The 19,008-nt window shown below is 39.1% G+C and overlaps 1 protein-coding gene across 11 annotated transcripts in view; it reads right to left on the bottom strand.

Annotated features, from left to right (window-relative positions):
* LOC132407396 (transcription factor Dp-2-like) overlaps window positions 1-19,008 on the bottom strand; it is a 261,808-nt gene that overhangs the window by 78,084 nt on the left and 164,716 nt on the right. For all 11 annotated transcript variants that reach the window (XM_059993849.1, XM_059993859.1, XM_059993868.1 and 8 more), the window contains one exon: window positions 11,018-11,139. In XM_059993849.1, the coding sequence (XP_059849832.1) occupies window positions 11,018-11,139 (122 nt within the window). The remainder of the gene's footprint in view (window positions 1-11,017; window positions 11,140-19,008) is intronic.

The raw sequence follows: 19,008 nt of genomic DNA, 5'->3' as shown, positions 1-19,008 counted from the left end.
TGAGACTGGACAAGGTTCAAAGAAGGTTCACGAAAATGATTCCAGGATTGAATGGCTTGTCATATGAAGAGAGTTTGATGGCTTTGGGCCTGTATTCACTGGAATTCAGAAGAATGAGAGATGACCTCATTGAAACCTATGGAATGGTGAAAGGCTCTCTCCATAGAGTGGATATGGAGAGCATATTTCCTATGGTGTCTAACACCCTGGGAAAGGTTTCACTGCTGATGTGATGGGTTTTCTGTAGCAGCAGTGTTTGGGGTATGACTGAAGAACAGGGGCTTTGGAATGTGCCCCGACCAATGAAGGGAGTGGCTTTTTCTTGTTGTGTACCTGTGAGCGAGGTATTTGCGGGTTTTGTTCAGCAAGAGATGAAGAGAGAAGACGTGAGAAAGGAGAGGCCGTAGACCGCAGGACGTAGTGGACTTGGAGTGAGGGGCCGGGAGTTGACAATGCCCGGGGGGAAAAAATCGATGGAGGACTAAAGTAAACTATTAGTAAACTATTTAAGAACTTTTTAAAAGCTATTTATTAATGCATTTTGGGAGGGTGATTTTAGATGCATATCATATTTATACTGAGTTAAATACTGTATGTAATTAGTTTTGCTACAATAAGTGTATGGGACACTGGAAAAATGTTGAATTTCCCCTTGGGGATGAATAAAGTATCTATCTATCTATCTATCTAAAGGACAGGAAACCGCGACATCAACGTGCACATTAGACTGTTTCATTAGAATGGGCCCTTTTCTTTCTGTTTTTCTTTCCTAACCCTCTAGTCAAATTGAGAATTAGAAAGCCAAGTTGTATAATTGCATACGGTGTACTGTCTGTTATTTCATAGTACTGATTTGTAACAGGGTAACACATCACGCAGCATCCACATAAACGAGATTTCACACGTCTGGCAGGGCCGGAGACTGTGTTCCCGAGACTCACGCGGCTGGCTGAACCTGACGGTTACAACTAGGACAGTCTAAGGCCAGAGGACACAGCCTCAGGGTAGAGGAGCATCCTTTTAGAATGAAGATGAAGAGGAATTACTTTAGGCTGTGTGTGGTGAATCTGTGGAATTCCTTGCCACAGGCAGTTGTGGAGTCTTTATGTATATTTAAGATAGATTCTTGGCTGGTCAAGACATGAAGGTTTTGGGTGGGGGAGAAGGCAGGAGACTGGGATTAAGAGGAAAAATGGATCAGCCATGATGAATTAGCAGAGCATAATGGGCCAAATGGCCTAATTCTGCTCCTGGATCTTATGGTCTTACATTGGGCCACAACAATCCCAACACAACACCAGCTACATTCTTCAGCAGTGGAGCCAGTGAGCAGTTCCTTGCTCTTGGTTCTCCTACTGCCGGTTTCAGGGGAAAAGATTTATTACTGGATTAAGTAGACAACCAACGGTCATCAGTTAAAGAAAAATAATAAGCAGCATTTTTATCAAACTATATCTACATGGAGAACCAAACTTCTGAAACCAGAAGTAATGCTTTTGACCATCCCGATCATGGCTATAAGATTACAATCTTGTATATGGTTTGATTTTGTCACATTACATATCACCAACAGAATGCTTATCTCAGCCAAGACTCCTTTCTCAAGATGTATTTTGTGCTGTTTTGGGAAGTAAATGTCCCACTTCAAAGTGTTGGATTGGGGTTCATTAGTTTACACTGCTTCCAGAGAGAGTTAAACCTTCACATCTGTACAATTTTACATCACAGTACTGAAGTCCTGCTGGTGTTTGGGGGAGTACTCTGAGTCTACTGACCCACAAACGTTAGCCACGTTCAGCACAATGGGAATCAGATCCTGAGACGTAAAGTTTCACAGGTTAACCCATTCACCAACATAATGTTCATGCTTCAGAACCAGAATCAGGTTTATTATCACTGATGTAGGTTGTGAAATGGGTTTTTCTGCAGCATCAGTACATGACATACATTAAAAGTTACAGTAAGAAATATATTTTAAAAATAAATGTATAATGCAAAAAGAGCAGAAGTGTGAGGTCGTGTTCCTCGGTTCCTGGACAATCAGAAATCTGATGGTAGAGGGGAAGAATATGTTCTTAAAATGTGAATTGTGCTCCTGTATTTCCTCCCTGATGGTAGCTGAGAAGAGGGCATGTTCCAGATGGTGAGGGTCCTTCAAATTGGATACCATCTTCTTGAGGCACACAAAAATTCTCTCGTAAGGACATAAGAAAAAGGACTACAAATCCTTTCAGCCACCCAAATAGACTGCTGCCTCAATGTCACTTCACTGGTTTATTTCCACACCTTGGAATTGCTTCATTTCAGCCCTAGAAGCAGATCCCCTTTCTGTTGGTATGATCTCAAATTCTAGTTACCGTAAATTCCAGACTATAAGCCGCTACTTTTTTTCCCACGCTTTGAACACTGCGGCAACACTGCGGCCTATACTACGGTGCGGCTAATGCATGTTTTTTTTTCATGCTGCCAAAAACATTTTGCCTCGTAACAGTAGACCAATAAAATTTATGAGTAGTTCACAGAGGTCCAATGAAATTTTACGATAAATCAAGCACACATTCACAATTAAATTATTGTAAATCAGTCATTTGTACTCACCCTCATCAACATGGAAAACACTCAAAGAAAAGCATATGATGCAGCTTTTAAGTTAAAGGCGATCAATCTGGCGGTTGAAGAAGGAAATCGAGCTGCTGCACATAATCTTGGCATGAATGAATCGATGTTGAGACGGTGGAGACGCCAGCGTGAAGAACTGAGTCAATGCAAAAAGACGACAAAAGCTTTCAGGGGTAATCATAGCAGATGGCCCGAACTTGAAAACTTTCTTGAAGACTGGGTTAACACACAGAGAGCAGGTAGCCGCGGTGTTTCCACCATGCAGATCAGACTGAAGGCTAAAGCAATCGCCACCAAAATGAAAATCGAAGATTTTAGAGGTGGGCCATTGTGGTGTTTTAGATTTATGAGACGAAAAGGCCTGTCGAGTCAGCTGGAGACGCTCATGGAGTGAGTACTGTTTTGGATTCGCTCCATAACCTTTACTTTTTTTAACCTTTGATCACCCTTATTCAACTTAATTTTACCTATACCGTAAGTTTCTTTGTTAATTTTTTTTGGATTTACTGCCAAGAGTTTGTTGTGAACTTTTGAAGATATGAAAACAGAAATGTCTCTCAGGTCTAAGGGACGGGATCCCGGACGCAATCCGAACGGTAACGGAAAGAAGCAGGCTCCGCCACAACAAACTCAATTAACTTTTGAATTGTTTATGGAGGTTTTGGATAAAAAATTTGCTGAACTACAACAATTTTTTAAAGAAGATATAAAGGCTTTTCAAGAGTACATGGTTAAGACGGATTTAGTAATTAAACAGCAACAAGTTCTTATTGCGTCTCTGCAAGAAGATGTTTGGAAGCGAGATTTGACTATTGAAAAACTGCAACAGGATTTAATTTCGACCATTAAGCTGATGGAAGCCCTTAAAGCCAAGAGTGACGATTCTGAGAATCGGTCCAGAAGACAGAACTTACGTATACTTGGTCTTCCAGACGGCATAGAAAAAGATGACCCTTCAAAATATTTTGCTCAACTTTTAAAAGAAGCGTTTCCGACGATTTTCCCGAATAACCCTTTACTGGATCGGGCACATAGAATTCGGCGTCGATCACCGAGTGTTACAGACAAACCTTCGGTGGTAATTGTCCGGTTCCATTATGTACATGACAAAGAACAACTTATAAGAGTAGCTCGTCGGGCAGGAATGATTAAATTCAAAGAATTTTGCTTCAGCCTGGTCGAAGACTTTAGCCCTGACCTTTTAAAAAGAAGGCTTCTTTTTAAACCGTTGATGGCTGAATGTTATGAGAAAAATCTGAAACCTGCGCTCCTATACCCTGCGAAGCTTCGAATATCTCCATCGAATGCTCCACGACAGGTTTTCATTTCAACTTCAGAAGCGAGAAAATATCTGGAGGAGAACCTCCCTACTGCTACAGACACCAGTCTCTAATAAATGAACGATTCTGATCGTGTAAGATGGTTCTCGATCTCTTAAACCTGAATTAAAATCTGGTTATTGGTGTAGGTTCATCCTATACTTTATACTTAAGTTAAAGTGTGTTTTCGTCATGTTAATTGTTTTGCCTTATACACTTTAACCATTTAACTACATACTTGTCCATTAACTTTGTTCCTTCGAAGGTATATTTTTAATTCTTTGAAGGTGAATTTTTCTTTGATTAAGATGGTGGTTTTTTGAAAAAGATTTTTGGTTTTGCTTAAGATGGCGTTATTTTTTTCTTTCGTCTCTTTCCTACAATGCATCGCTTATCATAGCTTAAATATTTTTTGTTTTGTCTGGGCTAGAGCCCGATTTATAATTTTTTTTTAGTGATTATATTTTTATTTTTTTACAACTAACTATACTTAGAAATATGGTTTTTATTATACCGATTTTAATTTTTAAAGTTGGGGTGATTCTTTTATATATATCCTTTATACATGGAGTGTTCTTCAGCTGACATGGGGGTAGGATTAGTCTTACTTTTTCCCTTTTTAAGTCATATTTTGACTTTTTCTCTTTCTCTTGGGGGGGTGGGGGGGATGGTCTGTTTTCTAATTCTATTTTTTTTGTACCAGTTTGTGTTAGTTTTTTTTATTTGGGCTGTTTTTGAACTTCAAATATGTCTGTGTTGTCATCACTTCCGGGTCTTCTCATTACTTTTGTTCCTCTTCCGGGTGCATGAGTTTATAAATTGGTTAACCCTTTCTATACCAAAGGGTTGATTTTAGAATTATGGCTCAGACCATTAATTTTGTGTTTTGGAATACTAATGGTTTAAATCATCCAATTAAACGAAAGAAGATTTTCAAAGTATTCCAAAGACTTAATGCTCATATCATTTTTGTACAAGAAACTCATGTGAGGAAGGAGGACAAATTTCGTTTTTTTAGATTTTGGCGGGGTCAACAGTATCACGCAAATTCGAATGCTAAAGTAAAAGGAGTTTCAATTTTTATTGACTCCTCTATTTCATTTGTTCAACATGATATTTTTTCGGATCCGAATGGCAGATTTTGTTAATTACGGGGTTACTTTGTAATAAAAAGGTTGCTTTGGTTAATGTTTATGCTCCAAATGTGGATTGTCCTGACTTTTTTAAGTCCTTATTTACCTCTTTACCCAATCTAAATGGATATAAGTTAATAATGGGTGGTGACTTTAATTGTTGTTTAAATCCTCTGATGGATAAATCTTTATCTACTCAGACTTTACCTAATAAGTCGGCCACTTGTATTAACTCTTTTTTGACTGACAATGGAGTTTTTGATATTTGGAGATTCCGGCATCCTAAAGACAAAGAGTTTTCTTTTTTCTCACATGTTTATCACTCTTATTCGAGAATTGATTATTTTTTTGTAGACTCTTGTTTTATTCCATTGGTAATCGGTTGTAACTATGATATTATAGCTATCTCTGATCATGCTCCATTATTACTTTCTATGAAATTTATGGATACAGCTTCTAATGCCAGACAATGGCGATTTGATTCTACCTTGTTGCAAGACACTGACTTTATAAAATTTATGGAGGAGCAGATCGACTTCTTCTTTTCAACTAATTCTACAGATGAAATTTCCTGCGGAACACTTTGGGACACTTTTAAAGCATATATACATGGACAGATTACTTCTTATTCTGTTGGTTTGAGGAAACGTACTAAGATGGAAACTCTTTTATTGGTTGATAAAATTAAAGAGATTGATAAGAAATATTCGATTGCTCCTAGTAAGGAGCTTTACAAACAAAGGGTTGAACTTCAAATGGAACATAGTTTATTACTTACATCCTCGATTGAAAATCAATTAATGAAAACTAAATCTGATTTTTATATACATAGTGATAAATCTGGTAAACTGTTAGCTAGTCAATTGAAGAATGCTTTGGTTAAACGTCAAATCACTAAAATTGGTCAGCAGAATGGGAATCTGACAGTTAATCATGATGAGATAAATAAGGCATTTCAAGACTTCTATACCTCCCTGTATCAATCTGAATTCCTTCAAGATCATAATACCATGTCTGATTTTCTTGGGAAATTAAATTTTCCAAGATTATCATCTGATGATCTTTTGATATTGGATACTCCTATTACGGATGTAGAAATTAAAGGGGCTATTTCCTCAATGAATTCTGGGAAAGCACCGGGTCCAGATGGCTATACAGTTGAATTTTTAAAAAATTTTTCCGCTACTCTTTCCCCTTGGTTAGGTAAGGTTTTTGAGGAAGCCATTAGATTGGGGAATTTGCCACAATCTTTTTATAGAGCTTCCATTTCTCTAATATTGAAGAAAGATAAAGACCCTACTAACTGTGCTTCTTATAGACCTATATCTTTATTGAATGTAGACTCCAAGATTTTTTCCAAGTTACTGGCATCTAGATTGGAGAAGGTATTACCCAAAATTATTTCAGATGATCAAACCGGTTTTATTAAAAATCGTTATTCTTTTTTTAGGAGATTGTTGAATATTGTTTATACTCCTTCACATGACACTTCAGAATGCGTGATTTCATTAGATGCGGAGAAAGCATTTGATAGAGTTGAATGGCCTTACTTATTTAATGTGTTGGAGAAGTTTAATTTTAGTCCGATATTTATATCATGGATTAAACTGATTTATCATACTCCAGTAGCCTCAAGTGTTTACCAATAATCAAAGATCTCCCTTTTTTCACCTATTTCGGGGCACTAGACAAGGATGTCCTCTTAGTCCATTACTATTTAACATTGCCTTAGAACCTTTGGCAATTGCCATCAGACAATCACAGGATATTTTGGGTATTAATCGTGGGACAGATATTCATAAGTTATCTTTGTATGCAGATGACTTATTACTATTCATTTCTAACCCGGAGAAATCCATCCCAGCAGTTTTATCATTATTGGCTCAATTTAGTGAGTTTTCTGGGTATAAGTTAAATCTTAATAAAAGTGAATTGTTTCCTCTGAATAAACAGGTCCCAATTTATGGAAATTTACCTTTTAAATTAGTTAATGATTCTTTTACTTATTTAAGGATCAAAATCACAAAAAACTATAAAGATTTATTTAGATTTAATTTTTTACCCTTAATTGATCAGATTAAAGGTTTGTTTACTAAGTGGTCACCTTTATCTTTATCCCTAATAGGTAGGATTAATGCTATTAAGACGGTTATTTTACCTAAGTTTTTATATATTTTTCAAGCGATAGCAATTTTTATCCCGAAATCTTTTTTTTTACTAATGCTGACTCTAAAATTTCTTCATATATATGGCAGAATAAAAATCCCAGGTTAGGTAAAATATATGTACAGAAGACAAAAAAGGCGGGTTAGCATTACCTAATTTCAGATTTTACTATTGGGCAGTTAATATTAGATATTTGTTATGTTGGTTGAAAGATGGGGGTGGATCTTTCGGCCCTTGTTGGGTCAGTTTAGAAACTAAATCGGTATCAGCTTATGCTCCAGGTTCTATTTTAGGGACTTCTCTCCCTTTTGCTCTTTCTAAATTGCCAAAACGAATTGACAACCTGATAGTTAAACATACTTTGCGTATATGGTTTCAATTTCGGAGATTTTTTGGGTTGACTCAATTCATTTTAAATAGTCCTATTGTATCTAATTGTTTTTTCCACCCTTCCATTATAGATCAAGCTTATTCGGCTTGGAAAACTAAGGGATTACTAAGATTTTCTGATTGATTTTTAGACAATTGTTTCATGTCTTTTGAGCAATTATCCAACAAATATAACTTGCCTAGATTTCATTTTTTTAGATACTTACAGATTAGACATTTTTTAAGTTCTATACTCCCTACATTTCCAAATTTTTTGCCTTCAGATATTTTGGAGAGTTTATTTGAATTAGACCCTTTTCAAAAAGGGCTTATTTCAAAACTTTATAATATAATTATAAAGATACGTTCAGAGCCTCTTTATAAGACTAAACAGGATTGGGAAAGAGAGCTTAGTCTTAGTATTTCTAGTGAGAATTGGGATAGAATTCTTCAATTAGTTAATACATCATTGTTATGTGCCAAACATTCATTAATACAATTTAAGGTCATACATAGGGCCCATATGTCCAAGGATAAATTAGCTCATTTTTACTCTCATATTAGCCCTATTTGTGATAGATGTCATTCTGAAATTGCATCTTTAACTCATATGTTTTGGTCTTGTTCATTTTTGGAGAAATATTGGAAAGATATTTTTGATATTATTTCTGCGGTTTTGAATATTGATTTACAACCTCATCCTATTACCGCAATTTTTGGTTTACCAATGTTAGACTCACTGCATTTATCTTCTTCTGCCCGTCGAATGATTGCATTTCTAACTCTGATGGCTAGAAGATCTATATTGTTGAATTGGAAGGAAATTAATCCTCCCACTGTATTTAATTGGTTCTCTCAAACTATGTTATGTTTAAATTTAGAAAAAATTAGAAGTGGTACTTTTGAGACCTATTAAATTTGAAAAGTTATGGAGGCCATTTATTCAACATTTTCCTATGATGTAATATGACCCTGTGCCAAGTTCATTTGATTTCCCAGCTTTTAGCTTATGTATGTTGAGAGGACTGGAAGTGACGGCATTGATGAATATTTATTTTTCTGAGATATTATAAACAGCCCCCCTTTTTTTTCTCTTTCTTTTTTTGCTTCTTTTTTCTTTTATATTAGTTATTAGTTATTAGATTAGATTAGCTAGTTTTGCATTGTATATATTTTTTTTTTCTTTCTTTTTTCTGTTTTCTTTATATCATATATTATGAAATATTTAGACTTACCATGTTCATACATATATTGTATGGCTTATGTCTTGGTAAACTCATTTATATTGTAACTATTATGTATGGTTTTTTTTCATCTGTAATGGAATTTGTATGTTGGTAATTTCTTTATCAATATATCATTTGTATTCTGTCCATATTACTAATATTAATAAAAAGATTTAGAAAGAAAAGACCTGTCCGTCGGGGTACGCACGACTCTGTGTCAGCAGCTCCCTCCCGACCACGAGGAAAAGCTTGCTAACTTCCGCACATTCACTCAAACAAAGATAGTGGAGAATTCCATCGGGCCAGATAATATCATAAAAATGGATGAAGTACCTTTGACGTTTGACCTGCCTCTCACTCAGACTGTTAATAAAAAAGGTGACTCGTCCATCACACTGAAAACAAGTGGCCATGAGAGAACGCATTTTACTTGTGTTCTGAGCTGCACAGCATCCGGACTAAAGCTTCCACCGATGGTGATTTTTAAGTGGCTGACAATGAAAGATCAGTGAAAGCTGCCATCAAGAGTACAAACTCAATTCCAGCTGTGATTCCTGGGGGCAGTATTTGCAGCCACTGGACATCAGCGTGAACCGGGCATTTAAAGTGGCGCTGCGCGTTGAGTGGGAGGCTTGGATGACGAGTGGCGAGAAATCCTTTACCAAAACAGGATGCATGCGATGAGCATCTTTAACTCAAGTCTGCCAGTGGATCTTAAATGCGTGGAGCCGTGTCACAACATCCACCATCACCAGCGGGTTTCGAAAGGCTGGACTGCTGCGTGATGAAGAGGACCGCGTGCGCTCAAGTGAGAGCGACAACGAAGAGACTGAGGTGAGTGACGAGATCCTGAGGTTTTATTCAATTCGGGCACTGAAGGACTTTGATGGTTTTAGTGCGCAGGAGGAAGATGAAGAAGGCGATCAATAACTTTTCCTGGTAGGCTGCAGTATATATATATATTTTTTACCAGTCGTTAGGCGATATTGGAATGTTGTTCATGCACTGTTCAATAAAAAAGTATACGCAATGTAATTTGTGTGTTACCGATACGTATGTATATTTAAAAGTAGCTGTGTTACAGGCACTGTTTGAAAAAAAGCATTTGCAATACATATTTGTTTATGTTACCATACAGATTTAATTAAAAGTTAAAAAATCCTCACGTGTAATATCTTTCTGTGTAAATATCTCATATTACAACGTGGGACACCTGCGGCTTAAAATCCGGTGCGGCCTGTACAAGTACAAAATTGATTTTCTTTCTAAAATTAGAGTGTGCGACTTTTAATCAGGTGCGCTCTGTAGTCCGGAATCTATGGTACTTTAGCCACGGAAATAGCCTCTTAGGATTGACCCTAGCAATCCCTCTGAAGGATTTTATATGCTTCAATGAAATTGTCCCTCCTTCTTCTAAACAGAGGTGCTTCACTCAATCCTTTCACACAAGAGACTCTCAGGAATTAATTTGATGAACAAACTTCCTGACTTACTTCATCTCACTTGGTCAATAAACGCCGCTTAACTGCAATCTGGGTGAGTAAATAATGAGCAGAGAGCAGACGGTCTTTCAGCACTTGCTTTCAATCCCCATTTGGCATAATTTGTCGTGGGTGGTAATGTATGTACGATCTTTTGATCATAGCAGACTAATGAAGGGAGATAAGAGTATTGTGTAAATAAATTTATTGTATATATATTTACCTGCACCGCACGTAAGACAGTGCAGCGGGTAAAATACACTCATGATGTGCCCCATCAGCAATTTCAATTGGACAACAATGCTCTAAGCTTATTTGCTTTCCTGTTAAGATTTGGCTTTGGAGAACGTCAGGGATGGGGAGAACAATCTTATGATAAGAAGCTCCGTGTTAAGTGTGTCAGAAATTTTCAACGCAACACCCAAGTGGTATACTAGGCATCCACAGTAATAAAACATTTTTCTTGGGGATTTCCAACTTGGACTAATGAACTTCAAATACCAATTGCCTTCTCAACTCAGTTATCACCATGCTCAATGCCCCAAGCACCAGCACACTTAGTTCAAGATCAAAACTCTTTGGCTGAGTAGATCGGAAACACACATTATCATGTGAAAACGTTTAACTGAACAAAGAGGGTTTGCATCCAGCTGTTGATTCAGAGGATCACACTGCAGCATGTCTGTTAGAAGGCGTAAGCTTACCCTGAAACCCATCCAGAAGTGTCTGTTATGTGACTCTGGGTAACCATTGTTGGTGTGGGGGTGTAAGGACTTCCGATCAGAACACTTCCAGTGTTGTTCAGTCGCTGCGGTGTGCTTATGATCTGTAACACACAAAGAGAAAAGTAATTTGCAGTGGCTAATGTAAATATTGAGGTTACCATAAAAATGTGTATATTGTTACTGTACTCATTATAAGTGTATAATGTGTATAAGATTCAGTCTGCCTATGGGCACACGCACTTCTATTGCAAAGGGAAAACACGTTGGTCTCCTTCCCCAACTAAAAAACATTAAGATGATTGTGGGGCAAATGCAGGGGGAGAAATAAAGAGCTTGCAGAAGGAACAGACTATTCAATTACATTAAGGCTGATCGGTACCTCAAGCCCATTTACTCACCATTGTTCGACGGCATTTTTTACTCTTGACTACTAACACGAGCTTTGAATGCTTCAACTGATCCCATACCTACTGCATGCTGAGAATAGAAGCTCAGATGCCTTATCCTCTTTTTGGAAAGTACTAAAACCCAATTTTACTTTCAAATGACCCAGGTATTATTTTAAGATTATGCCCTCTGGTTCTGGATTCCCCACAAGAACAAATGATTTCTCAAATACTTTGATTAGATCCCTCATTGATGTTGCACACCAAGTGAATACTCGGCACACTTGCACAATCTCCATAAACAAGTTAACCTCGAAAAGACGCAACTCATATTCTTTGTTCTGCAAGTACCATCTCCTAATTTCAACTAGCAAACTACCTCAGCCCTCAGTATAACACAAGCAGACTACTTTTATAGCACCACCGTCTCAATTCTGGTAAACCAGCAGAATTAGAGAGGAAATTGCAAAGAAACGTATCCTCTTCATCACTACCTACCGGTAAAAACAGGAAGGTAGCTCATGTTCTTGTTTAAAAAGGGTAACAAGGCCAAGCCAGGGAACTCCAGCCTGACATGAATAATGGAGAAACTATTTAATTTATTTATTTTCCATTCTTGGGGAGGGAAGAAATCTGTGGGACAAGATCTACCAGCACTTGGATAGGCAGTCTGATTAGGAGAAATCAACGTGGCTTTGTGCTTGGTGAACCTTTTTTGAAGAGGTAGCAAAAGAGGAAAATGAGGGTAGGGCAGTGGATGGTGTCTATTTGGACTTTTAACAAGGCCTTCCACGATGGTGGGCTGTCTGGGAGGTCAGGTCCCATGGAATCCACAGGGATAGCTAGTTAATTGGATTCAAAATTGGCAGAGATATGAAGCAGAAGGTGGTAGTTGAAGGTTGCTTCCTGGAATGGAGGCAGGTGACAAATGGTGGGTCACAGGAGTCAGTGTTGGAGAATCTTCTTATTCACTATTTATGTAAATTATTTGGCTATGAAAGCACAAGGCCTGATCAGTAAGTTTCTTTCCAGATGACACAAGACTAGAACGTGGTGTTGATAGTGAAGAAAGTTACTATAGCTTAATGGGGGGGGGGGGGGGGGGGGGAGATCTTGATCAGAGAGGGAAGTGGGCCAAGGAGTGGCAAATGGACTTCAATATCGATAAGTGTGAGGTGATGCAACATCTCGACATCTCAACCCAGCAAAGGACTTATACGAACAATAGGGCACTAGATGTGTAACGGACCCAAGAGACTTAAGAAAGGTCATCCACCTTTGAAGGAAGACAGAAGATCAGATTAGTATTTGTAATATGCTGTTGTGCAGAAGGATTTGGGAGTACTTTAGCATAGATCACAAAAGGTTGGTTTTCAGGACAGATGATTAAAAAAGCAATGAATGATGGCCGTCTTTGCTGGGGGATTGAATTTAACAGCAGGGATGTGATACACAGACTGGAAAGGGTGCTGGTGAGGCTGCATCCTTAGTACTGCGTGTAGTTCTCAAAGTTTGAAGTACATTTATTAATGTCTATTTACTAAGTACAACCTTAAGATTCATCTCTTACGGGCAGCCACAAAAATTCTCTGCCCTGGGAAGCAGTTGAGGCCACCTCATTAAATATATTTAAGATACAATTACATAGATTTTTGCATAGCCAGGAAATTCACGGTTATGGAGGAAAGGCAGGTAGGTAGAGCTGAGTCCACTGTCAGATCAGCCATGACTTCATTGAAAAGTGGAGCAGGCTTGATGAATCAGATGGCAGACTCCTGCTTTTATTTCTAATGACGTGTAAATGCAGGGCTTGCCGATAGCGGCATCACAGGCAGTGAGGGTGATGGGAGAAAGCAGGCATTTAGCATTGGCCTTCATTGCTCAGGACAGCGAGCAGGGGCTTTGGGACATTATACTGCAGTTGTGCAAGTCATTGGAAAGACTGCACTGGGAGTTCTGGTATGGTTTTGGTCACCCTTCTGTAGGTAAGATGTGGTTAAATTGGAAAGTGTGCAGAAAAGATTTACAAGCATGTTGCCTAGACTAGGAGGCCTGAGTTATAGGGAGAGGTTGGCCAGGCTAGATCTTTACTCCTTGGAATGTATGTAGAAGAATGAGAGGTGAACTTACAGCAAAGTTTAAAACTCTGAAGCATAGATAAGATTGATACCAAGTCTTTCCTCCAGGGTAGGGGAGTCTAAAAGTAGGGTGAGACCAGAAAGAGGGTGGTGAGTTTATGGAAAAATCTGCCAGAAGAAATGGTTGAAGTATGTACAATAGTATCAATTAAGAAGGACTTGGATAAGAACATGGTGGGACAGAGCTTAAAGGAATCTGGGCCAAATGCATGAAATTGGGAGACCGTTTCACTGAATACCTACGCTCGGCCCGCCAGAGAAAGGAGGATCTCCCAGTGGCCACACATTTTAATTCTACGTCCCATTCCCATTCTGATATGTCTATCCATGGCCTCCTCTACTGTTAAAATGAATCCAAACTCAGGTTGGAGGAACAACACCGACTGGGTAGTCTCCAACCTGATGGCATGAACATTGACTTCTCTAACTTCCATTAATGCCCCTCCTCCCCTTCTTACCCCATTCCTGACATATTTAGTTGTTTGCCTGTTCTCCATCTCCCTCTGGTTCTCCCCCCCACACCACCTTTCTTTCTCCCGAGGCCTCCCATCCCATAATCCTTTCCCTTCTCCAGCTCTGTATCACTTTCGCCAATCACCTTTCCAGCTCTTAGCTTCATCCCCCCCCACCCCCCCCCCCCGGTTTTCTCCTATCATTTCGCATTTCCCCCTCCCCCCACTACTTTCAAATCTCTTACTACCTTTCCTTTCAATTAGTCCTGACGAAGGGTCTCCACCTGAAATGTCGACAGTGCTTCTCCTTATAGATGCTGCCTGGCCTGCTGTGTTCCACCAGCATTTTGTGTGTGTTGTTTGAAATTGGGACTAGCTAGATGGGTATTGTGCGTGGCATGGACTCTTGGATCTGAGTGCCCGTATCAGTGCTCTATCAGTCTATGACTTAGTTAATCTTTTTAGCTTTGGTTCAAAGCCCACAAAACACCAACCATCTGCACCATGTTAGCCCACAAACATCCACAGATGCTGGTCAGTAATAAACATGTCTCCACACTTAAGTTGCAATGTGGAGATCAATAACAAAGCCACAAACAAAGTTGTCAATATACAAATAGAGGTTCCAAAATCCAGTTGAGTCCAAAAGAAATAAGTTTATAATTTCCCCGGTCTTACAGACAGCACTCAGTAACAAAAGCAGTATACTCGTATGAGTTATCTGTTCCTGGTCCTGTCAGCTTTCAACGTTAACAATGCACAGCAAACTGGAATGATCCTCATGTCTGCAGCTGCATTATGCCTCAGAGTCCAAGTTGCAGAATCAGTTCCCTACCTAAAATGGCGCTGTGCTGATCAAGAGAAGGAGCATAAGATGGAGCCAAAAGGTCCACTTCAACAACCCTATCCAGCAAGATGACATTACATGTGGCAGCGGGAGCAAGTCTTTAAAAGATGCACCAAGAATACTACAAAGGTTCAGATTTGGAAACGCCTTTTACTTTCAACATGTATTCAATTCTGATAATGAACATTATGCAATCTGGGGGAGGACTGCGCTGGAATTACTGCTGCAAATGTAAAAAAAAATCAGCACAGAATTGCAGTGCTGGGCATGACTGCACTGCTTTGCATTCAAGATCTAAATTAGTGACTGCAGTGAGCCATTAAATGAACAACAGTGAATGTGAGATTCCTGATTTTATTGTACAATTTGCCGCAAGAGACGACAGAGGGTAGCACGTCACGAGAAACAGCTTCCCCTCCATGGATGCCGTCCACATTTCTCGCTGCCTTTGGTAAAAGCCTACATAATCAAAGACCCCTCCCATACCGGACTTTTCCACTTCTTACCCCTCTCCCCTGGGCAAAAGCCTGAAAAGATGTATCATCAGGCTCAAGGACAGCTTCATCTTGCTGTAGTAAACTACTGAACACAATTTTTTAAATGATAGAATGGACTCCTGACCTCTCAATCTACCTTGTTACCTATCACAGGTAAAGCCCTCCCAACCATTGAGCACATCTACATGAAACGCTGTCGCAGGAAAGCAGCATCCATCATCAGGGACCTCCCGCTATCCAAAACGTGCTCTCTTCTCACTGCTGCCATCAGGTAGAAGGTACAAGAGCCTCAGGACTCGCACCACCAGGTTCAGGAACAGTTACCACCCCTCAATAATCAGGCGCCTGAACAAAAGGGGACAACTTCACTTGCCCCAACATTGAAATGTTCGCACAACCAAAAGGACTCTTCATCTCATGTTCTCAATATTTACTGCTTGTTTATTTATTATGTTTGTTTATTCCTTTTGCTGTCTTCTGTTAATTCTGTCACAGTTACTATTCTATAGGTTTGTTGTTTCTGCCAACAAGATAATGAATCTCAGAGTTGTACAAGTACTTTGATAATAAAATTTACCTGGAACCTTGCACCTCGTTGTCCGTCTGCACTGCACTTTCTCTGTATCTCTAACACTTCATTCTGTATTCTATTATTGCTTTCCCCTTGTAACACCTCAATGCGCTGATGTAACACAGTGATCTGTATGGGTGGTTTTTTTACTCAACCCCTGGGTTGTCCTGGGCCCAGCACCCAAGTCCAATGATGAAGAAAGCTCACCAGCACCTTCAGGAGACTGGGAAGATTCGAGATGACATCTAAAACCCGACAAACTTGCATAGGTGTGTGGAGAGTATATTGATTGGCCGCATCACAGCTTGTAAATAACATTGAAACCTGAAATCAAATGATTTCACTTGAACAAGACAGCAGAACAATTCAGTCCCTATCAGCACCAGCATCTGCGATCAACTCTTCAGGAGGAAAAAAAACAGCAAAGAAAAGCTGGCAGTCTGAGTTGAGATGAGTGCCCTTGCAGGAAAACAGTAAAACACAATTGTGCTCAACTACCACACAAAAGAAATTTCTCTGCTGCAAAGCATCTACAGGCCTGTCACTGCTGTGAGCATTGTAAGTGATTGATTGTCCAGTGAGTCTCCAACAGAAAGACACATGCAGAAGTGATTGGAGACACACAACAAACCACATCCTCAATTTCAATGGGAGTGGTGTCTCACTGAAACTTACCGGATACTAAAAGGCTTGGTTAGAGTGAATGTGGAGAAGATGCTTCCATTAATGGCTGAGTGCAGTATCTGAGGGCACACACAGAGAATAAAAAGGTACGTCTCTTTAAAACTGAGCTGAAGAGTTGCTCAGTGAGATACTCTTGCTCAATGTCAAGACCAAATAACTGATTATTGACTTCAGGAGGAGAAAACCGTTAGTCCATCAGCCAGTCCTTATTATGGGAATCAACTTTAATCACGGAGAGGGTCAGCAACTTCAAATTCTTTGGTGTTATCAATTCCACTGAACCAGGGGAGATAACTTCACTCACCCCAAGATTGAAATGCTCCCACAACCTATGGGCTGATTTTCAAGTACTCTTCATCTCATATCCTCAATATTTATTGCTGATTTAACTTGCTTCTTCTTTTTGTATTTGCAGTTCGCGGTCTTTTTACACTGATACAACACCTGAGCTGGTGCAGTCTGCCATTGTTTCCATTATGGATTTATTGAGTATGATCTCAAGAAAATGAATATCAGGGTTGTATTGAAGAATCAATTATTACTTTGATAATAAATTTAATTTGAAATCTGAAGAGGAATTTCTTCAACCCGAGGGTGGTGAATCTGTGAAATTCGTTGCCAAGGTTCTGCTCATCCTCATTTCTGGCACAGTTCACAAATGTTTTACAGCTAGGTGGCTCCAAGGCCTGTAAAGGCCAAGTCATTGGGTATGTTTAAGAGGTATCTTCACTTGAATCAGCAATCTCCCAATTACCTTTATTTTACTGAGGAATCAATTAAAACAGATTCTTGGAAAAAGTAATAAAAAACAGAAAAGGCTGCAAATACTCAGCAGATTTGGCTGCGTTTGTGAGAACAGAAACAGAGTTAACACTTTTACCTCCTTCTACATGAAATGCTACCTGTTTATCTTCTCATAGAAGTGGCCTTACCTACTAAGTATTGGCAGTATTTTCCATTTTTTTAAATTGTTAAATTACCAGTACCTGCTTTTTTTAAAAAAAAATTCTACTTGAAAAAATTGTTCAGAGGACAGAGTGATGAAATCACACCCATTTTGGCATCACATTGCAAATCACAATTTAACTCATATGCAGATAACAACAAAATCAATAGGGGAAACACCTGAATTCCTTCATCCATTACCTTCCATTTTTCATAGACCATTCTCCTGTCCATCTCTCAAATGAACCTGAATTTGCTTAGTTTCTACCCCTTTCCCAGGCAATTTAAATGCTGCATTGAGAAACAAATCTTGTTTAAATATACAGTTTTCTTCAATTGTGTCATGGCATTTTCTATCATAAAATCCTATCACCATACTGCAATAACATGATGGCATTTTCACTGGTTCACAGATTAACCCTTAAAAAACTTAATGAGCAGCATCACTTCAGGCAAAACTAAGCTCACCGTATCGAGGAGCTTTTAACTTTTGTGCTGAGATCAACTGTTGCTGCTTATTTATGTACAGAAGTGTGCTCTAGTTCTTTGTTGTGCAAACTTGAAAAATTAAAGCACAGCTTGCGAAAATTACGTTTCTATTCAAGCATAGCTTTGCTACCAGGAGGAACTAAGAGTTTCAAGACTAACCATCTCTCTTCATATCTACTGGAAAATAAAAGATTAATTGCCACAAATTGTTTGCAAGGTTATCCAAGTGAACGGTATATCAAGCCGTTCAAACCAATGGAGCTCCTCAGTCTGTTCCCAAAGCAGCATATACCAAAAGGAGTTCCAAACGGAGGCTAGGCCATAAGACCACACAATATAGGAGCAGAATTAGGCCATTTGGCCCATTGAATCTCCTTCACTATTTCATTACGGCTGATCCAATTTTCCTCTCAACCTCAGTCTCCTACCTTCTCCTCGTATCGTTTCAGGCCCTGACCAATCAAGAATCCATCAACCTCTGCCTTAAATACACATAAAGACTTGGCCTCCACAGCTGCCTGTGACAATGAACTCCACAGGTTCACCACACTCCGGCTAAGGAAATTCCTCTCCATTTTCGTTCTAAAAGGACTCCCCTCCATTCCAAGGCTGTGTCCTCTAATCTTACACTCTCCCACTATAGGAAACATCCTCTCCACATCCACTCTATCAAGGCCGTTCATCATTCGACAGGTTTCAATTAGGTCACTTTCACTCTTCTGAATTCCAGTGAGTACAGGCCCAGGCCATGAATTGCTCTTCATCTGATAATCCTGGAAATATTTTTGTGATCCCCCTTTGAACATTCTCCAGTTTCAGCATATCTTTTCAAAGAGGCCCAAAACGGCTGACAATTCTCTATGAGAGGACTCATCAGTGCTTTATAAAGTCTCAACATTATATCCCTACTTTTATATTCTAATCCTCTTGAAATGAATGTTAACATTGCTTTTGCCTTCCT

This window comes from Hypanus sabinus, chromosome 2 (assembly GCF_030144855.1).
Source record: "Hypanus sabinus isolate sHypSab1 chromosome 2, sHypSab1.hap1, whole genome shotgun sequence".
In the NCBI taxonomy this organism is placed as follows: Eukaryota; Metazoa; Chordata; class Chondrichthyes; order Myliobatiformes; family Dasyatidae; genus Hypanus; species Hypanus sabinus.
The sequence above is the reverse complement of the archived record's forward strand: the minus strand, read 5'-3'. Positions and strand labels throughout refer to the sequence as shown.